The 27487-nt window shown below is 43.8% G+C and overlaps 1 protein-coding gene across 3 annotated transcripts in view; it reads left to right on the top strand.

The window, feature by feature from the left end:
- ST3GAL1 (ST3 beta-galactoside alpha-2,3-sialyltransferase 1) overlaps window positions 1-27208 on the top strand; it is a 126838-nt gene extending 99630 nt beyond the window's left edge. For all 3 annotated transcript variants that reach the window (XM_050941171.1, XM_050941172.1, XM_050941173.1), the window contains exons 3-7: window positions 6867-7063; window positions 11108-11287; window positions 18564-18609; window positions 21633-21752; window positions 23628-27208. In XM_050941171.1, the coding sequence (XP_050797128.1) occupies window positions 6867-7063; window positions 11108-11287; window positions 18564-18609; window positions 21633-21752; window positions 23628-23801 (717 nt within the window). In that variant the 3' untranslated portion in view covers window positions 23802-27208. The remainder of the gene's footprint in view (window positions 1-6866; window positions 7064-11107; window positions 11288-18563; window positions 18610-21632; window positions 21753-23627) is intronic.
- Window positions 27209-27487: the final 279 nt, after the last annotated feature.

The following is a 27487-nucleotide window of genomic DNA, read 5'->3' as shown; positions in this document are numbered from 1 at the left end:
ACCCCTCACCCCCGGTCTTGTTTTTTCACAGTTGCTATCTGGTAACCCTATGTAATTGTGCTTGAAACAATAGCTGCTGAGGGGACCATGGCTTGCTAGTAATGGCTTAAACTTGCTTTCTGGTGAACAGTGACAGCAGAGGGGCTGATGTATAACTGTTTTGGTGGCCGTGTAGTGTAGACCCTATTTTGACTGCAGTGGAGCTGTTATTTATCTGTGGAACTATTCTGTGTGTACGTCTGTTAAACACAGATGAGGGCATGATACTGGGTTAGACGCAAAGACAGCATTCACCCCCAAAGAGCTCACAGGCTAAAGGCATGATCCTGCCATCCTTACTCGCATGCATAATCCTTTAATAGGCCTGTAAGGATTATTCAAGCCAATAAGTTTGTAGGATCAGACTGTCCAATTGTATTAAAATGATGACTGTTCTCAGAACATGTTGGCCAATATCCAAATGCCTCTGTTTCACTTGAGGCCGAGAGAAAAGTGCAAAAGGGAGACCTCTTTTCCTGTTCTTGTCTCTGTACATTACTTTCATACCCTGGTCCAGGTAATGCTCTCAACCACGTCACTGTAAAAAGTGAGTCGCTCCAAGACACCCATGAAAAATCAACAGCAGGATTTGGCCCAGTATCTAGAAATGTTCTTTGCTCCTATGTATAGACCAGGTCCTGCCCTTACTGAAGTCAATAGCAAAAGACCTGTTGTCAGAATTGGACCCTAAAAGAGTAAAAATTGCATGTTGTAAATGATTGCTGGAGCTACACAGGATATAGGCTTACCCCCTGTATCCCTATGCAGACGTCATGTCAAGAATTACCTCATTGGGTCTTTGTTTTAAAAAGTGTGGTGAACTTGAATATCCCATCCCCAGTTTTCCTTGCTTAAACCTCAGCAAGATGACCAAAATAATCCTTTTATATAACCGCACCCCCGCACAGTAGTAGCCCAGATTCTGCTTTCAGATCCAGCCCTGCTCTCATTGTAACTCAAAGCAGAATTTGGCCCAACCCTCTAACATTGATCTTCTGAGCTATCGTTTGTGTTTTAGTTGCTCTTCTTTTGTAATCTGAAATGTAAGCCTCTGTGTGTGTGTAAAACCTGGCACAATATATTGTGTGAGGCAATGTTCTCTGTTTTATCTAGTTTTTGCTTTCCCCCTTTCTTAGCTGACTCACTTTGAATGTTATTTGCTCTGTGACACAGGCCATGGCTACTTTTGTAGTATTCAATCAGTTGAAATACAAGGAAGCAATAATGTAAGGTCAATGGGTTTAGATTGAAATATAATGATCGGGCAGTGCACCCTAAAACCTACATAGAAACTCAGCCACTGACCAATGAAAAGCTTATATTCACCTAGTGTTAAAGTTAGCATTTATTTAAAGTTTTCTTAGTGGTTGTTTGCTTGTTTTGTTTTTTATTGTGTTTAAATGTCACTTAAGAGGGCAGATTCTAATCTCATTTATTCAGTTGTAAATCCAGAGTAACTCCTCTGACGTCAGTAAACGAAAACTGCTATAAGTAAAAATCACATTCCGACTCCCCCAGCTATCTTAACTAAAACGTATCATTCATCCAGTCACTACGTAAGCATGATTTTATCAGGAGTCTTGGGGTAGTTGGTGTTTTTCTTAATGCCACAGTTCCCAGGGTCATATAATTGAGTGAAACACTCCTCTTACATCTAAAATGAAAACTAAGTTTCTAACCCTCATGGTTGTAGAGAAAAGTTTGCAAATGTGAACACTTGCAGCAGGAGTAGGCAACCTATGGCACGAGTGCCGAAGATGGCACATGAGCTGATTTTCAGTGGCACTCACACTGCCTAGGTACTGGCCACCGGTCCAGGGGGCTCTGCATTTTAATTTAATTTTAAATGAAGCTTCTTAAACATTTTAAAAACCTTATTTACTTTACATACAACAATAGTTTAGTTATATATTATAGACTTATAGAAAGAGACCTTCTACAAATGTTAAAATGTATTGCTGGCACAGGAAACCTTAAATTAAAGTGAATAAATGAAAACTTGGCACAGCACTTCTGAAAGGTTGCCGACCCCTGACTTACAGGCTTGAAAAACAGAAAGCAAAATAAAAGGACCCCTCCCCCAATATACTGGCTTTTTAAAATCTCATTATTTTTAAGGCCATCTAATGGTTATTTGGGGACCTGATTCATGGTTTCTGAATGTTTGGGCTGGAAATACGGAATAAATATGTACCTTTAGAAGCCTTCTGGTAATCTGCCTCCTTTAAGCAGGGCCAAGATGGGTGAGGTAATATCTTTTATTGCATCAACTTCTGCTGATCAGAGATACAAGCTATCAACTACATGGAGGGGCAAACAGGGACAGCGTCTTCCTTTCTATCTTGAGAACCAAACCATTGGACACAATCCAAACCTCATTTTGACCAATAGAGAAAGACTTGCTGTTTGTATTAAGATAGTGTCTTGCGGGTCCAGTGGCCTCCTTGTATTTGGCGTTGCAAACACAGGGTGAGAAAGTCCCTGCCCGACAGAGTTTACAGTCTGAAGCAACAAGACAGACTAAACCTGGGAGGGGAAGCAGAGGAACCCAGAGGTGAAGGGTCTTGCCCAAGGGTGCACAGCAGTTGAATGGCAAAGGCAGGAATGGTTGCCTGTCTAGTGCTCTATCCTTTAGAATATGCTGCCTCCCAGTGAATGCAATGGATTCTGGATTAGACTCACTGTCGATAGTTAACAAATACAAATGACAGAGGAAAATATTAACTTCTGCATTTCATGATTTGATTTTAAGTGTGGCATTTGTTGCATCAACATAGGTTTTTGTATTAATTTCTTTTTTTTTTAATTACTTAACTGTTTATAAAAACAGAGAGGGAGAAAAGGGTAAATTGAAAATGCAGGCACAGTATTTAAAGGTTTGTGAGAATCTGTTTTGCACAGCTGTTAATTACATCACTATGTTAATTCTATAGAATTAGCATAAACACTTATATAGCACTTTTCATGTATAAAACATAGTACAAACATTAATCCTGACAGCACCCGTATGAGGCAAATTCAGGATTATCTGTATTTTGCCAATTGAGATGGAGAGAGTTTAAAGGGAAACCATCAATTTTAATAACATCTTTTCTGCATGAAAATGTGTAATTATTATTATCTAAAAGAGATTAAGAGAAACCGACTAGTCAGGGCATTTTTCAGGGCCTTTTGTTTTGACAGTTCCATGTATAGTTAGTTTCACAGAGCCCATATATAATTGGTTTCCCTTTTCGCATGTGTGGGTTACACAGCAACCAGAGAGCGGAAAAACATTAAAAACGCTTTAAGAAAATGTAACTGTAAACCTGCAAAAATTGATACAGAGCCAAGTGCAGAATCAGAAACTACTTTTAACTTGACTAGATTTCAGGTCTACTGTTCCTTTAGTGTTTTGCCTAAGGCTACAGGGGATCCATCAGGTTTAGAATACAACATTAATTGAATCCCACTTCTTCAAAGCTGTTGATCCATACCGTCCACTATACACTCTTTTGTAGATACAGGAAACGCCCAGCTGTGGGGCTATGAGGTGAGAAATCAAAAATCTCAGTCCTAAAATTGTGCATGGATGAAGATGAATTTTAATGGCTTATAATTTAGCTCCATTAAAATAGATTTTTAAACAAACCAAGAAAATACTCTTCAGGAAGAAATGGCTGCACGTGAAATTTTAACATTCACCCACTTTTGAGTTCAACTCTGCACCTTTTCTCTTAGCTCAAACAGCTGAATGTCGTTTGTGCTGACATTCCAAAACAACTAGCTCTGAGCTGAGATTAAGCAACAAAAATTTAGTCCAAAAGGAGAATTGCTGAGAAAATTATAAGCAAGTGAAAACAGGACATTTACGGTGCACACTGGGGCAAGGGCTGCTTTCTCTTTTGTGTATGAATAGCACCCAGTGCAATGCAGTCCTGGTCCTCAATAGGAACCCTGCGTGATTTTGTAATGTAAACAGTAATGACCTCTTTTATAGTTTTTATTATAATATAAAGCTAAGGGGAAATTGAAAACTGAAGTCCTGCTTTTCCTGATAACATTCTTTAATTAAATCGGTTTCAGGGATGTTCCTTCAGATTTACACTGATGTAACAGAAATCAGAGTTTGACCCTGCAACTATATAAATAGATTAACCCTATCCATAGGAATGTGCAGTTTGGCTTTTGACTCTTCAAACCCATGAAAAAGTAATTCTGCTTTGCTCTAGTGATGTATAGTTATGGCTGAGAAGGCAATTTTATTAAAAGCCTTAGTACTTTCTAAAAATTACCTTTTGGCCTGAATTTTCTCAGGTATGTAATTTTAATTTAATTTGTGTATTTAAAAATTTGGTTTGTGAGGCATCTAAGAATGTATTTGATTGTACACACATAAGACATTACTCTGTGTGTTCAGATAACTCAAAACAAGCTGCATCTGAGATGGTCAGACTGGCAGTGGCTGTACGGCCTGATCCAAATCATAGCGCACAGAACCAATGGATACTCTCAGTGATTTCAGTGGGCTTTGAATCAGTCCCTCTGCCCTTAAAGGGCATTACTATGCTTGAAAAAAATGCTTTGTAAATATATTTTAGGTAGGTTTGCTGTTCACAAACGACTTGCAGAGTTTAGATCTATACGAGTCCATATTTGCCACATCACACGTGACATTTTAGAATAATAATAAAATCCTTAGCACTTAAAGAACTGTGCCTCCCATTGGGACCCTGAGGCACACAGACATGATAGTGATTTGCCCAAGGTGTATGGCAAATTAGTGACACTGCGAAGAATGGAATCAGGGATGAAATCCTGACTCTGCTGAAGTCATTGGGAGCTTTAAAGTCCATTGACTTCAGTGAACCCAGGATTTCAGCCTAAGTGTCTTGACTACCAGCCTGCGCTCCAATTACTTGACTGCACACCTTGGACTGGGCAGACACTGTACTAATGTTGACTGATCTGGCTCCTTTCATCCTTACTCTTGGATTATTTTTGCCATACTTATCCGGATGTGCAGCCATTAGTGGTTTGCATTGGCTTTTACACAGTGCCGCTCCTGAGAAAGGAAGAAAAGCAGGAGAGTGAGTTGTGCAATTTACATTTTTTACACTGAAATACTGCAGGGAATATTAGTGAAAATATGTCCAGGTGAAAACACAGAATGTGCCAGACTGGCTCAGACCGTGGTCTAACTTGGTCAGTATCGTATCTCCAACTGTGGTCAGTACCAGCTGCTTCAAAGGAAGATATAAGAACCCCACAGAAGGAAGCTATGGAATAACCTTTCCCCAGATAAAGTTACTTCCTGACCCCCTTTATTTAGAGGTTGTCTGAGTGCCTGATGCATGAACATTTAGTTCCTTTCCAAAACACTTTATTTTAATCTTTGCTGTAAGTGTAGAAATTCTAATTGTCCATATAAAGGTCTAATCTCATGAGTCCTCCTGCAAAGTTCTAAGCCTCAATGATATATGGTGGCTATAAGTTCCTCAGACCAGTTCTGTGTTATGTGAAAAGGCATTTCCTTTGATTAGATACAAATTTGCTACCTTCATTACTTTGTGTACCTTTATCAGATCCCCTCTTACTCTGCTCCTCTAAGGTAAACAGTTCCAGTGCAGATGCAGAAACCCTGTCTAGGTTTTCATTTCAGAATGTTGTATGGACAGGGAGGTAAAATTTTGCTGTGCAAATTAAAGAGGCAAAGTTATATATGTGTATGGGACACTGGCACTTGAACAGTTCTGAGGGAAGCGGACGGTAACGTGTCAAAATCTGAACCATGAACTTAGCTCATATCCCTAGATGAGCAGGGAGAGGACTCCTTGTCCTCTCTGCCTGCTCTCATACACCACCATGATCCCAGGCTACAGAGTAGCCAGAGTCTTACGTCGGAGGTTAATAGCAGGTCAATGACAGAAGTGTCCCTCTGCAGCCCCAGCTGTTCTCCCCCTGCCCGTGCACCCCCCACACACACACACACACTCCCTGCGCACGGGACACACACTTGCAAGCAGGCAGAGAGCACTGGAGGATCTTCACAGCAGCAGTGCTTTTGGGCCCAGCCATGCATACCCTGCCACCTATTTGCTGCTGAGGTAGTAGTTCTTGCTGAGCAGGGCCCCAAATAAAGGGGGAACAACCTTAGCATGGTGTGTCCCCCCCCCACACACACCCCTAAAATCCTACACTTCTCAGAATAGGGGAACAGCACCAGATCACCCACTAACGAACCTCTCCAGAAAACGGCAGAGCTGATGGGCCAGCTTCTGTTGTCAGCACGTGCTGCTCAGGTGCAGAGGGAAGGTAGCTCTGTACCCCCAGGATTCTGGGTTGCTCTGGGGGCTGCTCTAACTGATGATGGCTTCCCCCTCCCCCAGCCACCAGCTGGCTCCTCCACAGCCCACCATAGCTGGAGATAATGCCCTGGAAAAGTGCTGATCTGCCCTCAGCACAGCATGAGAGGGATGTCAGGGGGCTATAGCGGGGGTAGGCATAGGCTGTGGGAAACCAGATGCATGAGTGTATCCTACTGAATTCAGTGCTGGAGGCATGAACTGAAGGGTATGTGCCATTGGCACATGTCACACTGTTGGCAGATGAGAGTAAGGGGGTGGGGAGGCAAGTGAAAAGAGGGGAAAATCAGGTTAAAATGTGTGGGACAGGGGCTTCCGTCACTTGATTCCCCCAAACCTGAGAACTGTTGCAGCACGTCTTGCAGGGAATGCCATTGGTGCCGTCAGTGAGCACAGCTAAGCATCAGGGAGAAGTGAGCAACACCCTGCTTTGATAAAAGCCTTCTGTGTTTGTGACCTGAGTGACCCTGTTCTTCCCAACAGAAATTGCAAGGAGAGAGCAATCCTAAAAATATCAATGACACTATCAAGGAATTGTTTGAGATCATTCCCGGTGATGGGGAGCAGCTGCTGGAGAGAGACACCTCCCGGTGCAGAAGGTGTGCCGTCGTGGGGAACTCAGGGAACCTTAGGCAATCTCAGTACGGCCAAGATATCGACGCCCATGACTTTGTGCTCAGGTAAGTACAGAAGAGACTCAGGGATCCTGAACCTCCTGATTGACTCAGTTATTTAACATTTGTCAGGATTTGTAGGACCAATTTCTGCATTGCTTTGCATCATGTGAGTCCACAGGGCTGCAGGGGGGATAAACGTCAGAGCAGAATCCAGTGCTTCGGTCCTGAATGAAACCCCACTGAATTAATTGGCAGTACTTGAGTTGACTTCCCTGGGAGTGGGATTGGGCCCTTAACAACTAGTACATTACTTCTCTCTCAAGATCAGAACTGGGAATTAGTGACCCTCTCTGAGCCAAACAGAAGAGCAAATCTTGCACTGATGCTGAACACCCTCAATTCCCAGTGAAAACAATGGGAGTTGAAAGTACTCTGCTTCTTGCAGGATCAGGCCCCTAGCTGGCCAAATGCATCCTTAGCATCACTCCACTAGCATAACTAAGCTAGTTTGACCAGGGTGGAATTTGGCCCCACGTGTTAACTGTCCTAACATGGCCTTGTGCCTACTTTAAATGATGATGGACTTTGCATAATTGTGTTTCTGATTCTTCATTTAAAAACCAGAGATTTTAAATAAATGTGATATTTGCTTTTACTGCTGATAGTTGGGCTCCCAAAGTGATTTTTACAAACTTACACTGATATAAAAGGCCAAATTCCACTCGCTTTTACTCTGGTGTATTCTCTACCCAAAATCACTTCAGTACTGACATGCAGCTACTTTTGCAGTGGAATGAAGTAGTTGTTCTATAGTGGACAGTAGAACCCCAGGTAGGACAGGAAGCAACTAGACAACACCAGTTGTGTTGCAGTGAGCACATTCACTAGTTCTCTAAAGTAACAAACGATGGCCAGTTTGTCCAACTGAAATTGCAGGGGTCATTTTAGTGAGGCAGAATGGAACTTCCCCAATTGGAATTTAGCCTGGATATCTCGGTTGAATAACCTTATCTTTGCAAAACATGCCATGGGGGATTTAAGAGCCACAGTGGTCAGAAGCTCTGTTTAAATCTCAACCAGCACAGTGAGTTCTCGCACTATTCAGGGGCACTGGTTCGGTACTAGCTCAGAGAAAAGAGTGCTGCCTATAGAATTGTCTGCACCAAAAGTATCTGGCTGGTGGGAGTTCTTCCATCCACCTGCTATCCAACGTGTTGCTAATGACCCTATGGGATACAGTTCAATCTGATATGGCTGCTGGCCTTTTTAGCTTCTGAGGCTTTTTTTAATGGTAGCTAGGGAGTAAGACACACAGATGTTTATCCCTCCTTTGAGACCTTACTGCTTACATCCTTGGGAGTGAGCCCAGGTCTACACTGGGGAGGGGGTTGACCTGGGGTGATCAGATAGCAAATGTGAAAAATCAGGACTGAGGGTAGGGGGTAATTAGCACCTATATAAGACAAAGCCCCAAATATCGGGACTGTCCCTATAAAATCGGGACATCTGGTCACCCTAGGTCAACTTAAGATATGCAACTTCAGCTACGCAAATAGCGTAGCTGAAGTCGGTGTATTTTAGATCGACCTACCTGGCCATGAGGATGGCAGCGAGTCGACTGCTGCCGCTCCCCTGTCGACTCTGCTTCCACCTCTCGTGAGCTGGAGTTCTGGAGTCGGGGATTGATTTTATTGCGTCTACACTAGATGTGATAAATCAACCCCCGACAGATCGATCACTACCCGCTGATCCAGCGGGTAGTGAAGACCTGCCCTGAGGAGACTATATATGGTTTTGAAAATGGGTCCTCTTGTCTGTGATCTCTACTCTGGTGCTTTCATGAGTTTTACTCAACACCAGAGCCATACACATTAGCAACCCCCTGCTATGATGAGCAGTGCGGCTTTAAGCTTAGCCTTGAGCCTTGCGCTGGGAAAGTTGTCACCTTTTCATCCTGTCCTAGCAGGAACAAAACCAAAAAAACCCCACCCCATTCTGACATTTGCATCCCCATGCCATGATGTTGCATCAATGCATGATGGTGATTCATCCTGCGCACGGTGAGCCGACGTTCTCACATATTGACCCAGTGCACCAACAGAAAGGCCAGCCTCATGACGTGGTAACAGTGTGTTGTTGAACATAAACTAAATTCAGCTTCCATTGTCCTATAAGCTAAAGGCCAAACTCTTCTTGACTTGCAGCTACAGCAGCACTGATGGCTTCAGTGGAGCTACATGTGAGGGAAAGGCTTGCAGAATTTGGCTCTAGATTTTCAGGCATGCAAGTCAGGCCTGGGAAGACTTGAGCTCTCCTATGGACAAATGGCAACACTGAATTTGCCACCTGAAAAACCTGAAAGGAAAGATCTAGAGACTTTTTAAATTATCTGTAGATATTTTTGACTTTGATGTCAGAATTCATACAATGTAATTCACTAGCTCGACCTTGGGACCCACCAGAAAGTGCTACTTTCAAGATGAAGAACTCAAAGCACGAGCAGAGCCCAGCTCACCGTGAGTTCCCTTCCAATCAGAATGATAGATTGAGCCCCGTTCTGTCCTTAGATATGCAAACAGCTCTTGCTGGACACAGTGGGGGCTCTACAAATGGCTGGCTGAGGCTAACAGTGGCAGTTCATGGAGATGTTTTCTATGGTTTCAATCCAAGTGGGTTTGTGTTGAGACCCCAGAGTCTGGCTGTGTTCTGGGTTCAAATCAAGCCCCAGACTCCTACTGAAACTACTAGACCCTCCAGGAGACCCGATTCACTCAAGGCGCAAACCGCCATTTCTCTGAGCCCAGGTTGGTTATGAAGTTTGTGAAACAGCCTAAAGCCAATTGAGTTTTATCTTGCTTGGGGCTTATTTTTGGTAACAGTAAAGGATGAGTGTGAAAGATGGAATGTCATGGTCGACATCCTCCATATCAGAGCTGTCATTTGTGTGTGTGAGGAGCTCAATGGTATGATCCATTGGTTAGCGCATGTGACAGGGAGCTAGGGAACTTGGGTTTTAGTCCAGGCTCTGACATTTACTCACAGTGCAACTTTTGACATGTCCCTTAACCAATTTAAGCCTCAGTTTCCTCATCTGTAAAATGGGGGTGAGAGTTGCCCTCCTCATGGGAGTGTTGTGGGAGCCACTCAATCAATATTTGATCCTGGTGCATTGGTTACAACAGTGTCACTGCGAGCAGATTGCACTGCTGTAACGGACCGCTCAGAGTAGCTTGCTTTGTGCCTCCTGGCTCACACGGAACAATATTTTAATCCGTGAGTGGTCCTGCTGAAATCAGTGGAACTGCTCCCGGAGTAAGGCACGAGTCATTGCCATGAAGGGTGGCAGAGTCCTGCCCTGGGTTGGTAAAAGCCCTTTGACCTGACTGTGAGGCCTTCTGTTTCCATGTACTGATTCACACAGTCCTGCATATGACTTCATTTAAAATGAGATCGCTTTTTACCTCGACACTACAATTCCTTACGTACACGTCCATTTTTCAGTGGATTAGAAACGAAGGGCCTGCTTCCCATTTATACTAAGGCCCCTTCACCCCTGGCTAATGCAGTTCTGGGCCTTTTATGGTGTCAGGGCTGTTTAGGGAGCCTTAGGATAGCAGCCATGAAGGGGTCCTGGGTGGGAGGGCTAGCCTTGACTTCATTGCTATCATTGCTCTAGCTGGCTTTGATCTAGCTAGATTAAAGCTAACACAGGTCTATATACACGGGCTCAATCATCTTCCGACTGCAGTGCAGACATACGCTTAATCAGTGGTACTCAGACTTTTGTACTGGTGACCCCTTTCACATAGGAAGCCTCTGAGTGCGACCCCCCTTTATAAATTAAAAACATGTTTTAATATATTTAACACTATTATAAATGCTGGAGGCAGAGCAGGGTTTGGGGTGGAGGCTGTCAGCTCACGACCCCCCATGTAATAGCCTTGTGACCCCCTGAGGAGTCCCGACCCCCAGTTTGAGAACCCCTGCCCTTAATGGAAATGAGGACCCTGCCCAGAAATTATATTCTCCGCACACCCCAGCTAGTAAGTTTGGGAACCAATTCTCCTCTTGATTTTTTTTTCTCTCTCTCTCCTTTCTGGGTTGCAGAATGAATCGCGCTCCAACCGCCGGGTTTGAATCGGACGTCGGAAGCAAAACTACTCACCACTTTGTTTACCCCGAGAGCTTCCGAGACCTGGCGGAAAACGTCAGCATGATTGTGATCCCCTTCAAAACGCTGGACCTGCGCTGGATCGTCAGCGCGCTCACCACAGGCACCATAAACTTGTGAGTAAAGCTGAGGCCAACAGGTGCTCAAGCTGGATGGGGGACATAGCAGCTGTGTCATCATTGTGATGCTTTCTTGGGAGGGAAGGCAGGATTGTGAGTCACCTTGTTACCCCCTAGCCTTCAGTGTGAGGGAGTCCTGGTGGTAACTAGGTATCAGCTCCCTGACTCTACCAAGCCTTCAGTCACTCAAGAACTCTCCTCAGGGCTCTGCCAGCCCTTACTTTGCCTGGCAGGTTCACGCCTGGTGCACCCTAGTCCTGGAATGCCTCAGAAGCATCCCTCTCTGGTATTGGACACTCACAGGAACTGCCAGGTTTGCTGTTCCCAAGGAAATGGTATACATCCCAGCTTGTTTGAATCAATGGGGGATTCACACTTCCACAGCACTAAGAAATATTTATAATCGAAACAAGAATACATTTATCAACAAAGAGCAGAGATTCAAAGATTCAAATGAGTGGTGGGTATGAATAATGGAAGCAGAATTGATTACACGTATAAAACAAAACTTAAAATGCCGACCTAGGTCTACACTTACCAATGGTTACCTTTCCTGTTTATAGAGTAGATCGGGGTAGGCAACCTATGGCACGGGTGCCGAAGGCAGCACACGAGCTGATTTTCAGTGGCACTCACACTGCCTGAGCCTAGCCACTGGTCCGGGGGGCTCTGCATTTTAATTTAATTTTACATGAAGCTTCTTAAACTTTTTAAAAACTTTATTTACTTTACATACAACAATAGTTTGGTTATATATTATAGACTTATAGAAAGAGACCTTCTAAAAATGTTAAAATGTATTATCGGCACGCGAAACCTTAAATCAGAGTGACTAAATGAAGACTCAGCACAGCACTGCTGAAAGGTTGCCGACCCCTGGAGTAGATTCTCTCCCAAGGATTCAGTCTTTGACAGAGCTGCTGGTTGTCACTCATAAGGAGGATCCAGGTTGTCATGAATATCCCCGCCCTTCAAGGGGTTTTCTCAGTAAGTGGATAACACAGAGATCCTTTATCTTTTGTCTTATACCGTAAAGTTGTGTGTGCACCCCAGAGACAAGAGAGCTGCCTGTGGGTTTAGTTTCCGATGTCTTCCCGTGTTGACTTCCTAGCCGTTTGTTGATTTGGAATGCAAATGTAGATCCCATTGTGTTTGGCTTAACTTTCAGATGGACCGAGACAGGTGAACAAACTTCCTCTGTCTAACAGAAAACTTGTTTGCCAACTCTGCCTCTGAACTTATCTTCATAACTCCTTAAATATCACCCCTAAATACAGTACTCAGTGTGATACAAGCTTCCATTAGCCATCTTACCCAACCCTTTGTGGATAAATGCTATGAAAGCACTGTGTTTAGATGTAGTGAGTTTGTCAGACCTGACAGAGAGTTTCTGTTACCAAGCATTGAATCCTTTGCCTTTTGGCATTGAGGGGTTCTCTGGGTCACAATAGTGTGTTAGCACAAAGTGTAACCACAGCACAAGAGAGACGAGGCCAAAAGCCCAGCATGGATCTAAATGCCACCTCTACCTGTGCATCAGGGGATTCCAGTTCTGCAGGCACACTCAGGAGCAGAATTTGGCCCTGCTGTGTTTGTTTTCTTGTAACAGTTTGACTTTTGGGCACATTGTTTGGTGTTCAGAGCAGACTCCTCCTTGTCCCCGTGCACAGCAAAACTGGAAAAATGGTAGAGAATGTTTGCTGCTGCTCTAAATCACCAGTGTCCTAGCCAGTTTCCACTTTGATTTCTTGCTTCCTGACCTGGTTTCTGGGACAATGACTCATTCTGGCTGCTCACCTCTAGCCTCTCAGGTGGAGTTTGGGGAGGAAATTAGTGGAAACTGTATTTTTTAGCCATCAGATACACAAGGCTTCTATGGGTCATAGCTGAAGATAGAACTGGCTGGTTGGAGGGACCTCCAGTGGGTCTTTCATTATCCATTCTTCCTGCATGGAGCTCACAAGGTGCATCTGGCTCCTAATCCTATCTGCGAGGCTCATGTACTGTGTGATCCGTCCTGCTAAGCACTTCTGCACTCATTATTATCTCCATTTTACACATGAGGAAACTGAGGCATAGAGAGACGGGGACTTCATCAAGGTCACACGGCACATGAACACCAGAGACAGAAAAAGAACCAAAGCTACCTAGTACCTAATGAGCTCATTTGGTCAAGTCATTTAATTGGTCTGCCTCAGTTTTCCCCATCTGTAAAACAAGGACAGTGATCTCCTAAGTAGTCTACTTCCTCCACAGGAGTCTGGGGAGGATTAATTTGGTTTAGTGCTTGTAGAGTTCAGAATAGATTTGCATGCATCTATCAGAGATGAGGTTATATCCCAAGTATCACTGTATTTGAAAAGTTCAGCAATAATAATGAGGGAATGTCAGAGTAATTATAAAAGGGGGAGCTTCTTCACAGTCTCTCTCTCTTCCTCCAACTCCCAACCCCTCAGTTCTGTCCTCTCCTTCCTTCCCTTCCCCCACCACATAAAGCATACCCAGTGTTAGATTTCTTGTGTGATTTCATTTCCTGGTGGGGTATTGTCTCCCATTCTGAAACAGTCTGACATCATCCTATATCAGAGTCTACATATATAGCAAATTGTTTTGCTAGATCTGTGGCTGACAGCTGGAGGACCAAGAAGTTAGTCCCAGGGAGTGGCAAAGAGGAGCGGTCTTGACTCTGCACAGAATTTCTCTAATCTGTCTCCAGCTGTGTGACTCAGGCAGATTCCAGAGGTTAAATAAACAGAACAGAGGAGAAGGGCTCAGAACCACTGGTGAACAAGGGCTCAGAACCACTGGTGAACAAGGGACCTGCTCCTCATAGCTCAGAAAGAAACCTGCTGCCCAAGGAGACTAGTGACCAGATGTGGGTAGGCAAAGATGCCGTGTCATGGTGCTGTCAGAGCAGACTTGCACCTGTGGGCTAAACTCATGGTGTAGCTTAAGCAAGAGAGGATGGACTGCTTCGGTCCCTGACTCCCCTGCTGCCGTCTGCCAGGAGGGGCTCTAACCCCACAGGTGGCTCAGCTGGATGTGGGTCACTTGGGAGCAGGCCCTGTAAGTCACATGCTGAGTAGGACCTGAGCATTCTGGAGGAGACCCAGAGGAACAAAGCTCCAGTTGAGTCCACTGCAGGAAAGCCCCGGGGGATAGATAAAAGGCTTAGGGTTTATACCATCGCTTGGCCAGGCTGCAGAGAGGCAGCAAGCAGAGGCTCTAGAGTAGCTGTGTACATGGGCCTTCAGAAGACAACACAGGAACACTGAGAGGGGCAGGTCTCCCTTTCACGTGCTGGGACTCTCCTGTGAGGGGGATTGGAGATGAAACAGAAGGGGATATTCTGGGATCAGTCCTGTGGAGACGGGAACAGGATTGTATCTGCTGAGCTCAACAGATGAGACTAACTATGAGGAGAGAGTCAGGATTAGATGTGTGGACCCAGGAAGTATGAACAGTGCATCTAGCCTATGGCCATGAGCTGGTGAGGGCCAGGTCCTGCTAAAAGATCTGTGTTCTTTCTTCTTCGTTTGATAAACAAATGGAGAGGAAGAGATGCCAGGTGGGGAAAGCTAGACCAGAACTTTGTGTTCACCCCCACTGCTCCAGCAGCTACTTCTCACCCTCCCCATCCACTTGATGACCGCTGCAGTTGAGCTTGGTAAAGGGCTGCCTGTGAACATCTACTGAGCTAACCCTGGGTGGAGGGGGAAATTCGTCACTGGATCAACAGTTAGTTGGGGCTTGTCTACACAGCTTTTAGCGACAAGCCTTGTTGCTAAAAGTCAGCCTGTGTACACACTCTCTGTCTTCACTTTTGCCGACAAAATACTTCCAGCCCCACGAGCAGCATTAGCTATGTCGGCAGGAGAGCGCTCCTGCCGAAAAAGCCGCATTCACACTGCCACTTGCATCGGCAAAACTTTTGTCTTTCATGGGGGAGCTTTTTTAAGTATCTGTGAAAGACAGAAGTTTTGTCGACAACTTTGCAGTGTAGACAAGCCCTTGTTGAAAGCTGACGCATGAAAGAAGCTTGTGGTTAAAGCATCCTGCTTCATGTTCCACTTTGGTGCCTTAGCTATGATTCATCACACATTAACTTGTAGTAAAAATGTGTCACGTCACAAGCAGTCTTTAAGGTGGCAGTTTAACTGTACTTAAGTGACTGTTCTTTGTCAACACTGAACTATGAATATAAATAAAACCGGCTTTTCTTTTGCTCATCAATTAGCATACACTGGCCCATCCCTGGGCATGGGTTATTCTATCTATGGAACTGTGCACTTTACATTTTTCTTAAGTAGGAAGTTATATCCTGGTTATAAATCAGGACTTAGGGTGTTTGCCCCATAGCACCCATCATTGATGATGTCGCTGTACACGCAGAGAGCAAGTCTATGTCAAACTATTTCACTTCTGGGAAAAGTGTTTTGAAATGTTTTAGCCCTTTGCTCAACCGCAGTGCCTAAAGCAGAGAGGAAAAGTGGAGATTTACATGAATATATTCACCCACTGATGATCAGAGCTGTTTGAAATGTTGCTGAGGAAATCTATTTCTAAAAAAAGTCCAAAATCTGGCCTTTTTCCAAAAATGAGTTTTCGCAGCTTCCTGTTTTATATATATTTTTTTCCTAATCCCACTCCTGCTTGGGAGACGATGTCACGTGGTGGGGATTTTGAAAATCCAAAATTTTCAAAATTGGAAAATCTTTTTCAACAAAGGTGAGGGGTGGAGAACGTCGCTTTTGAAAATTGTGATTGGTTTAAGCAAATTAATTAATTAAACATGCAATTAAAAACTCCAGAAAATAGTTGAAAACCAAAAAATTGGTACATTTTGAAAAGAGGCAGAACAAACCCATCTTTGACTTTTTTCTCAGGTTCATTTCCCTCTTCCTCCCCCCCCCCCCAATAACTCTATGAATGATAACAATCTGTGAGAAATTCTGCTCTGAAGTCCTGAACCAGAGCCTATGGAAGTCAACAGAAATCTTTCAAATAATTTAGATCAGGTTCTTAGTTACACCTTTTCAAATCAGTGGAGTCAAGTCACTAGCATTACTCTCGATTTACACCGGAGTGACGGAGTTCACAGTCTGGCCTTCTATCTGCAGCTTTGTACTGATTATTATAAAACACAATGGAATCCTCTGATCTGGCTCGTTAAATAATAGGCTTTGAGGCAGGAGTAAATCATTTATTGTTTGTTCATTCATAGAACATATCCCAGCGCTTTGCAGAACATCATCAGCCAAACAAGCACTTATGGAATAATAAACCAAACAAAGGCAGCAACTGGCGGTGCCTTTGGTTGTGTTTTAAAACAGACGGGGCCCTGCTTCGCAGGCAGACTGCAAGGCCCGCCCTTGCCAAGCTGCCTATACATAGGGGCTGGCTGCAGCATAGTGGGTATCAATCTCCCTGAGCTGCCAGTCAAACTGAGCACAAGTCTGGACACAAGAGGCTTCTGTGCAGCCACTGTGCCACTTGATGAAAAATCTGGTAAAGAGAATCAGTGGTAAGCAGCCCACGTGGCTTTGTTTCAACAGGCCTGGCCCCAGCTCAGGCCCCACTGTCGGATTGTCAGGGCAGCACTTTTTGTGTCTCAGCAGGTGTAACTGGACCCCTGCTGCCTCCTGATTCCATTCCTCATTCCTCCCTCAGATTATTTTATGCCTACTAGCTTGTGTGGCTCAGCCCGAAGGCTTTGCTACAGGCCAGTCACACTGGGCCTGAAAAAGCCCCCTATTCAATTTGAACGCTCTCTCCTTCAAGCCCAGCTTGTGCCCTCCCTCAGTGATTCCTACCTTAGTCGTGATTTGTCTCTCTCCCATCTGGACTTTAGGTGCTCTCGCTTTTCTTTCTGTCAGGGTGTATATATTCACCTGGCCGTGCAAGATCTGGAGTAGGTGAGAGGCCCTCGGAATGCAGGAACATTTGACGATCACTAGTTCATGCCTGTTAATCTGCCATGTCTCCCAAAGTCCATTCTCTTCGTTCCCCTCACTCATTCACCTGCTGACTCTTGCAACTCCCAGCAAGGGAGCGCTCTTGCCTTCGCAGTCCCGAATATGACCTAAAACCACCAAGACTTCCTCTGTTAACGCTAGTAACTGTCTATGCTACAGGGACTATAGCAGAGATAGTTACGGCACCATAACTATATCAGCATAACTCCATAGGGAGAGTGCAGCCTACGCCAATGGAAGGGATGTTTCCATAATGGTAGGAGAAGCACCTCCCCAAGCAACGGGAGGCACTGGATTTTTCACGCCCCTGAACGCCGAAGCTGTGTTGACCTAAGTTTTAAGGATAACCCAGACGTAAGAAACAGTAACAAAGGATAATAGAGAAGGGCTAGATAAGCAGATTAATATAGGCATGAGTTAAAAGTAGGAAGGAGTTAAAAATATACCTAATAATAAAAAAGAGTTAAAAATAAACTCTAAACATTTAGATCCAACCAATAGGAATCTTCCCTCCTTGGTGGTTTGTTCAGAGGGTAAGCTCTGTCTTGTTATGTTTTAAGGCAAGGATTGAGCATAGTTTAAGGTGCATTCTGAACAACATGAAACCAGTGCTCCAGTTTGCTCTTTCTTCAAGAAAACATGCGGACACTTTACATGTGTGTGTTGTAGGATCCCTGCACACATGTGACTAGTAGTATTATGCCAGAATGGCTTGTGCCTGGGATGTAGAGGAAATCAGGCTTTTCTTTCTGAACACAGGACTCTGGCCTTCACCAAGCCCAGGGACTTGCAAGCACAACTGTTTAGATCCAGCCACCAAAAACTTTACATTAGCAGCTGCTGGCAACTTCTGATTCTTCCCAGCTGTTTGAGAGGGGTGGGACAGTGTTCTGAGGGCATGTGGGATGGGGCCAGATACTGTGAGTGGTGGTGTGGGCGGTAACTGACTTTCCATTAGTAATAACTGCAGGCATCCGCTGAAAGTAATGAATGCTATCCAGAACGATTAAGAGGGAGTGAGTCTCCCCCTAGTGGTGAAATGTATGCAAGCCATGCATTAGGCTGAAACAAAACTCCCCAGTTAAGGTGTGATTCATTTCTGCGTGGTCATTTTTCAATGAGATGTTGAAATGGTCGCATATTTTCCATGAATTTGTTATATTTATTATTTTCAATCACCATTATTCTTATTTTAACCTCTTCCTGATATATTTTTTTAACAATATACTTTTTTTTTTAGCTTTAAAATATACCTTTCATTTGGCTTTTACTAATCTGGGTATTTTTTTCTTTAACAGCACATATGCTCCAGTTCCCCGTAAAATCAAAGTGAAAAGAGACAAGGTGAGTTGTGTCTGTTTGTTTTTCTGTTTGATTATTCTGTTAATCATCCTGCAGAAATTCCTGCCACAAGATACTCTTGGAACAAATAGCTTGAGAGAATCCAAAGAAGTATGCAAATAATTACGCAAGTAATAAAAATACCCACAGTTACATTTTTAGCTGGGCTAAAAATTTACAGGCTTGTGGTTCAGCACTTAACCATTTCTGCCCATTAAGAAGGTTTATAGCTTCCTCTGATACTGATCAGAACCATCTGGCCTATTGGTCTGATCCTGTGCAACAATTTCTATGTTTCTGTTTGACATAGACTAAAGTCTTAGAACAGAACCACTTTAAATGGTGAACAAGATACACAGTGTTTAGTTTTCCATCAGCAATTGTGCATGCTATTTTTTTTTTAAATTAAATTGCTTGAACTCAAGGGATGAATCTCATTTTCTAGGACAGGCGTTCTCAATCCTTCTTCCATCACTCCCCCCAGCTTGAAGCCTCTGTCTTATACAATGAGACTTTCCAGTGTGCTCTAAATGGAACTGGGGTCATTTAATATGTTGATTCCAATGAAGGGGATTCTGCTTTAAATAAATCAGTTGTTTGAGTTGGCAGTCTAACAGTGCATAGGCCAGGAAACCTGTCTAAAGCACTTACCTTATTATTCACAAAGTTTTCAGGCAGTATTTCTCGATTTCAGCATTGCTAGTCAGGGTTGGGACTCTGTGATCCAGTTTGCAGTGCTACTCAGTGAAATTTGGCCCAGCTGCCCCTCCACCATGACAGAAGGGCAGAGAGGCAAAATTTCAGGCAGTGGCATTGCAACCCTGTGAGTGAGTAGGAAAGATCGCTGCCTTCCACCCCAGAAAATTTGGTATGCCTCCCCAGGAGAGCTCCCCCTCCTCGCCCCCACCCCATTGAGAACTGCTGTTCTAGGGAACTCTTTCTTTGTACACACAAGAGGAAGACAGGTAAACTTTAAACAAATCAGAGGATGAAGTTAATGAAAAACTCCTAATGATTTCAATGGCTATTGGATCAGGCCTACAGAGCATAGTCAGCCTGGGGAATTCACTTACCATAAAGAGGTCAAACAGATGTTTCATGCTTCAGGGCATACCTTGAATACTGTATGATTTCACAGGTGAACAATGGGTCGTTTCACCTGCCTCTGACTTAGGACTACTGCTGGAGGAGGATTCCAGCCCCCACAGATCATTGATTTAGTCTGGTATTGTGTGTTCCAAATCCATTACAGAAAAGCTTGGGTAGCATACAATGGGTTGTGGGGAGTAATTAAAGGCAGGGAGAGAATCAAACCATTATTTTCAGATAGCCATTGCTAGCCTTTGGAGTCCTTTAAGCAGGAGACTTTCGGATGCACTAAAGCAGTTGAGGAGCACAAGTGCCATTGACGTGAATAGAACTTGTGCCCCTAAACCCCTTAGGCACTTCTGAAACTCCCTAAAACTACAAGTACAGTCTTGGAGCCTTGAAATTCCAGCTGCCCTAAGGGAATGGATGGGGGTTTGTAACAAACATTCCTTTCCTGCAGAGTAGGTGGAAACTGAATTTCCCAGTGCCGGGAACTGTCTCCTCCTTGGGCACTGTTCCCCAGTATAGACAGAAGAGGCTAGAGGTTCTTGAATTTGATCTCACGTGTCTATTTGATTTTTTTGTCACATAATTAAATCAGAAAAATACAGTGAATCTGTTTTAGGTATGCCAATTATTCATGGTCCCGTCACTGCTAAAATGTAGGGCACACCTTAAGAAACATGCCGGGAAGGATAATCTAGTGGTTAAAGCACTATGAGTCAGGAGACCTGGGAGCTGCCACAGACTTCAGGTGTGATCTAAGGCAAATCCCTCTGCCTCCATTCTCCTGCTGTAAACGAGGGGGAAATAATGATACAGTAGGTACCTATCTGTCATTAATGAACCCTCACATCTGTAAAGCTCTTTTGAGATGGTCTAACAGAAGGTGTTAAGCTACCATTATTATAGAACACAGGCCCTGGGCATAGCTGGCAAAGTCAGAAGTCATCCCAAATGGCTTTTAATTGATGTGCCAAGCCATCCAGCACCTTGGCATTGCCTAGCCCCAATAGCCCTGTTCAGAGTTGCATCCTCCAAGAACATGGCGTGGAGTTGGGAAGGAAGTGACATGATTTCTCCAGCAAGGCAGTGAGGGTTTCAAGAAAGGAATGACAAAGGGTGCTGAAGCAGATTAAGCCTGGGCTGAGGCTGTGTGGTATGTCCTGGCAGAAAGAACAGCAGCACCTCAGAGCATCAGTGTAGAAATGGGCTTCCTCCCTCACTCTGGAAACTGTAAAACACCCAGTGAAAACATATTACACAGAGATATCCACAATTAACCCCTGACTCGCTGTAAAAAGGCAAACCTGAAGCTAATCAGATACCTTGCTGCCCTTCTCATCACAAACTCGGCATGGGAGTGCCAAGCGGGGCTGGAATGGAAAACTCTAGCCTTAGCCAGCATTGCAGATGATGGAGGTGTGAGGAGTGGATGTTGCCTTTCTACCCCGCTCTGAATAGGGAGCGATCCCACAGGGAAGGGGAACAGAACGGACTGTCCAGGGACTGTTCTAGGCCTGAGTCTGCCAGTGCAGCCCGGGAATGGGGGATGATGCTCTTGAGGAGTTTCCAAGCACATCTCTGCTGAGACTCTGCTCTGAGGGAAGGATTTGGGGCAATGCATAGAACCAGGAGCTATAACACTTGCTGCTCTTTGGAACTTTCCAGCCAGGGACCTCTATGTGCTATGTACGTATTAATCTGCCCCATAATTCCCCTGTGAGGCAGGTGGGTGTGATTGGTGCTGTACAAAAACAGAGATTCAGGAACTTGCTCAGAACCACACATTGAGACTGAAGCTGAGCCAGAAATAGAAGTCCAGGCCCAGAGCCTCAGCTCGGGTCAATTTTTCTCCCCACCCACCGTAACTGTCCTGTTAGGGAATAACCACTGTTTCTTACGAACTGTGAATGCAACTCTCCAATTCTCCACAGATCCTGGTCTATCACCCAGTTTTTATCAAATATGTTTATGACCACTGGCTGCAGCATCATGGAAGATACCCCTCGACAGGCATTCTGTCTGTGATATTTGCACTCCACCTGTGTGATGAGGTAAAGACCAAACTGTTCCATTCCTTGCTTCACTGTGCACTGATACTGTGTTGGGGTCAAGGGCTGTAATGGTAGCAGATGCTAACACGAGAGCCCTAGATATTTGTTCAACTTTATCGGCCTCTTTCCATCTTTGCTTCCTCTTACTTCAAGTTTCTTTCAGCGTTGGAGTTCAGCTGTTAGACAAGATGTGTCTGTGAGTCGGAGATAACATGGAAACAGTCGCAAATATAAATGAATTTTCAAACAAAGTAAAAAAAACATGATTAAGCATTAGGGTTTGAAGTGCATTTCAGAGGAGTCCAATTAAACACAAGAGGTCCTCAGCCTGCTTGATCTCATGTAATCCATGTGCCCCTTCTGTGTATGGCAGATGGCCAATTTCCTAGTACCTTTTGCTTTCTGGGCCTGGGAGTTTATACAGTGGGGACAATTCACTGCACTATAGGAATTACTGGGTGAAATTCTCTAGCCTAGGGAGCATGGGCAGTGCATTGTATAGACTGGGGAAGGCTGTGCCTCCACAAACAGCCTGGCATGGTCCTGCCCACGCGCCTCCCCAAAGCCCTGTTTGCCCTGGGCCACAGCCAAAGCAGATTGCTCCTCTTCAAGGAAGCAGCGTGCTAGGGCTGGAGTGGCTGATGGGCCCCGCCTGGCGCTCGGTTGTGGGGGCGAGCCTGGAGGCACTGAGGCTGCCCGCCCTGTGGTAGGGACCAGGGGGGCACGCGCTGCCTGCCTTGTGCTCGGGGCAAGGGAGAATTCGCACCACCCACCCTATGTGCCGAGGCTGGGGGCTGGCAGTTGCAGGGAGGAGTGGGGCTCAGGTGGGGGAAGAGGGAGGATGTCCTCGGGCAGTGGAGTGGGGCCAGCTGGGGGCCAGCATCCCCTGGCCAGCGGTTCACCCGCCGCCCATGCAGGGGGAGGGGAAGGGGAGAGGAGGCTTCAGTTCTCTCTGCCCCTATCCCTAGCAGCTGGGGAGGCGGCGGGCTGAAAATTCTAGCCTGGGATGAGATGCAGCCTGCAAAATGTCAGAGGAGTTGTTTGTTTCTTTCTTGCAAGATATATTTCTTTCTTGGAAATATGTTTATGAAGGAAATCCAAACCCACAGACGAATAACCTTAACTACTATGAAATATTACTGTTGTGCTACAGAACCAGTGCAGCGCAGAGCACTTACCTGGGGGTAAAATGTCTATAAGTCGGAGTCCTGAAGTCCTCACTCAGTCTAACTCCCCTTCGCATTAATGCTTAATTAAGGACTGAGTAGGAGTTGTAGGATTTGACCATAGTGCCAATAAAGTACTCCTCGTACCTTTGGTTATTGATGCCCATGCAGCCGGAGCTCTGGATAGGTAGGCATCTAAATGTGCCTAGAACAAGAGTTGTCATTTGGAAAAATCCAATTAAATATAGTAGAGAGGGGCCAAGAATTTCTCCTATCTTTGAGGTCTTTATTCAGTAGAGAAGGGATTTTCCACCTAGGGCTCATGACTCCTGGGGTCAAAAACTGCTTTAGGCTGTCATGACCACCCAGTTCTTTCAATGTTGCTAAGTGGCAGGGAAGTCCTGGCTAGGTGAAGAGGGGTTCCAGGAGGACTCTGGTATGGAAAACGAGGTCCCAGTATGATTTCCTTAGATTGAAAGCTCTTTGGGGCAGGGACTGTCTTTTTTTTCCTGTTTGTTCAGAACCTAGCACAACTGGGGCCTGGTCCATGACTGATGTGCCTAGGAGCTACCACAATATCAGCAATAAATAAGAGCAGTGCAGAAAATGTTGAGAATCACCAGTTTCCTCAAAATGTCAATTAAGAACACACCAAGCCAAAGGCAAAGTCTTTTCAGGATGTAACATTTTTCATTCTCTTTCTTGTTAGGTGGATGTGTACGGTTTTGGAGCAGACAGCAATGGCAACTGGCATCATTACTGGGAAAACAACGCTGGCGGGGGGGCTTTTCGGAAAACCATGGTCCATGATGGGGATTTCGAGTCCAATATCACTTTGACTCTTGCCTCTATTGACAAAATCCGTTTTTTCAAGGGCAGATGACCCTTACCATAGGCAGTGATTTGTGGCTGCAATTTCCAGCAGGGGTCAGTTAGTGAAGTGTTTGAAGTGGCTTATCGAAGATGATCTTGGGAGCTGACCATATTTGAATATGAGACTCTGCAGCTGAGGAAGGGTCTCTCACTGATGTGACAATCATTGAATGAAAGTAGCATGCAGTATTGGTTCCATACTGCACTTGATTTCCTAATTTGAGAATTGAGATATTGGGGACCTAATCATCAGTTGTGGGGAATAAATGATGTGTGGAATCATAGAGGATGTATGGAATTATTCAGTCTTGAAATACTGGGAGAGATGTGCCTCTTGCTGTTAGGGTAAACTAGGAGATCATTTTCTAGGAATTACTGTATGTGTGTGTGCTTTCCTTGCATAAGGCAGGAATGCCCTGAAGAGGAGAGGTGAAAGCAGCTTCCTGAATGTCCCACCAACATGGCTGGCTGTGAACACTGTAGTAAGGATTACCTCAAAAGAACACGTTCACTTATTCTGCTGTTGATCTTTTCTTTAAACCATCTCTTCCCTTCACTGTCTCATTTCTGGTTCTGCATTATATTATGGACAAAGGTGATGTACCTGATTCGCAAGGTGTAATGGCTACTTCTGGCAATGTATCAATCCACATCGAGAAATTCTGGATCATATCCTTCATCTCCAGTTAACTGCATATTTTAATGTAGCATCCTACACAGCCATAATGAGACGAAGAAAAACAAAATAAGTTTGTGATTGAAAATGCTAGCAAAAATTGGCCTTTTCAGCCACTGGTTGGTTTGGGTTTCTTTAAATATAATTGTATTTTATTTTATTTTTGATAGATACTCTGAATGCTAATTTTTATTGAATCCATTCAAGGTAGAGCAGTGGACATTTTTTTCTTTCAGTGGTTTACATGTGCCTTTTATATTTGTGCAACAGATGTAATTTTTTTTAAAGACGAAAATCCCTAAATTAAAATTTTTATAGGAAAAAAAATTAACCAAAGCTTAGTCTTTACATGGTATCATTTTGTATTCTAAACAAATAATAACACTTCCTGTATTCTACTTGATGAGGGGAAAAAAACCAAGGGTAGTTTTTAAAGGTAACTTTTACCTTTTAAAAAAAAAAAAAAAAAGGAGAAAAAAATCCAAAAATTGATAGGACATTTTTTATTCTATTTTTTACAACTTAGAAGGTGATATCTATTTAAATGTATTTAAGTGAAAGTATCAGGATGGGAGCTATAAAAGTGAACAGAACTGCATGAGCATCTTCCAGGGCATATCCTCTATGTATTGATTCTATGGTATGATCCAGACCTCGGAAAGATTTGTATCTTTAGAGAACTGTATATATTAACATTATTACTTCTATGCAGCAAGGGGTGAATAAGAAATGTTGTATTGGAGATTTTGTCTACACAGATTCTTTCTAAAATCTATTTGACCTTCATTTCTGTTGTTCATTGATATTTTAAACATGAGTTAAAGTATGAAATCGGGAGGGGAGGGTGATTTGAGGACGGTAGCACTTGCTTCATAATATCATGAAGATGGGATTCAAGGAATCTATGAACCATATCCGATACCCAGGGAAGCCAGTGCTTGTCTTTCCAGTGAACTTCAGTGGGCTCTGGAGCAGATCATGAAAGAGCTGCTGGTTTGATATTTTTCTTATTTGTTTGTTTTTTGTTTGTTTGTTTTATTGTGGTGATTGGAATCTGTGGTAATTAAACACACACACATACCAGCTAACTAAGAAATAGCATGTTCATTCATTAGCCAATTTGGTGGCAGCATCTGTTTTAGTTACCACTATGTCAGTACCATAGGTGAAAGCCTGGCCCCACTGAAGTCAATGGAGTTTTGCCATTGACTTCAATAAGGTTTCGGTTGAATATTAGGAAAAGCTATTTCACTAGGAGGGTGGTGAAGCACTGGAATGAGTTACCTAGGGAGGTGGTGGATTCTCCATCCTTAGAGGTTTTTAAGGTCACGCTTGACAAAGCCCTGGCTGGGATGATTTATTTGGGGATTGGTCCTGCTTTGAGCAGGGGGTTGGATTAGATGACCTCCTGAGGTCCCTTTCAATCCTGATAGTCTATGATTTTAAGGCCAGGATTTCAGCCCCACATTTTTTTGCCATGTCTGGTTTTTCTGAGTGTGTACATTCAGATTTATAATGCCATGGCAAGATCAGTCCAATTCTCTCTATTTATGACCTCCATCCTCCAACCACTTGCCAGTGTGAGTAACTTTACACATGCCAGCTGGATTCACAGAACATGAAGGACAAGCTTCACACACTTCATTTTCACAGTAGCTGCCAACCTTTTCCATAACAGGACACCCCACACACACATCCACGACTCTCCATCCATTTACCCATGACACCCTCCGTTTAGCAATAGGGGAAGATTAGAGTTCTCGAAACCTGACACCTGTTAATAACCCCGATATTGAGAGCTGCTGTCCTAGAAAGATGGCCAAAAGAGCCACTCTCATGCATGTTTCCAGGATAAGGGCATGATTCTGCAGTTGTAACAAAACTTATTTTCTCTTCTAAAATCACTTTGTAGAAGAATGAACAATATCCACCGGAATCATATTTTTAATATTACCACTTTTTAATGATTATTATAATTCAGTGTTTACCAGGCAGGTGACAAACTACCCTGTTTCCCTCAAAATGGTTGATTTTAAAAAAATACTCTGAGAATTTGATTTAACAGCAGTGTAATCTTTTCAGCCTGTGCTTTGGTGGCTGGGTTTTGCAGACATGTGTACAACATGAATGCTATTTTTGCATTTCTTTTGTAAATGAGAAAGTTTGCTGATAAATTTCTATTTAAGTCATATCTAGGAGAGACTTTCAAAGGGGCTTCTGGCAGTTCGGCACCAAACTGCCATTGGCTTGTAATAGAAGTTGGCAGTTTGGGGTCAAACTCCCAATTGAAAATCAATGGGATCTGGTTATCTAACTTCCAGTTTGCTCTGATCATCCAACTGGTTTGTAAGTGAGGAGGCAGCAAAAGAGGACACTGGAGAATTCCATTCCTGCTGCCAGTATTTTCAACTGTCGTCCTGCTAGGAACTGAGAACTTTAAAAAAAAAAAAACTATAACAATAAATCTTGAACTGCATTTGCTACCAATGCACAATCTCCAATGCACTTCTTGATTTCATGGTTTGTTTTTAACCAAAATGAATTTCTTGAGCTTTTCTTTTTTTTTTTTTTTTTGCTCTCCAGATGCTTCTTCCCAGTTCTCTTTCCTTGAAACACGTTGATTATTCTCATCAGTCTCTGTCTGATTGAAGGGAGTCTGAGTCACTCATACTTCGACATTTTATTTATTGTTGAATTTTTCAATTCAGTGAGAATCAAAATAAATTTTTTATTCTAATCAATCAGATTGTCAAAGGGGTCTCTATCTGTACACCCTCGATTGCTGTCTATCTGAGTGGCATTATCATGAATTCCCAAAGGTAGTCTCCTGTGATGTTCACTGTAACTGAGTCTTAATCTGCCAAAGTTTCTTTCCTTCCCCCACTCAACCAAACCATCACAACTCATGCCTACTCTCCCCTTCAATTTAACTCATAGTTAGACTCATAAGAACAGCTGTACTGGGTCAGACCAAAGGTCCATCTAGCCCAGTATCCTGTTTTCTGACAGTGGCCAATGCC

Source organism: Gopherus flavomarginatus, chromosome 2 (genome assembly GCF_025201925.1).
Source record: "Gopherus flavomarginatus isolate rGopFla2 chromosome 2, rGopFla2.mat.asm, whole genome shotgun sequence".
Taxonomy (NCBI): Eukaryota; Metazoa; Chordata; order Testudines; family Testudinidae; genus Gopherus; species Gopherus flavomarginatus.
The sequence above is the reverse complement of the archived record's forward strand: the minus strand, read 5'-3'. Positions and strand labels throughout refer to the sequence as shown.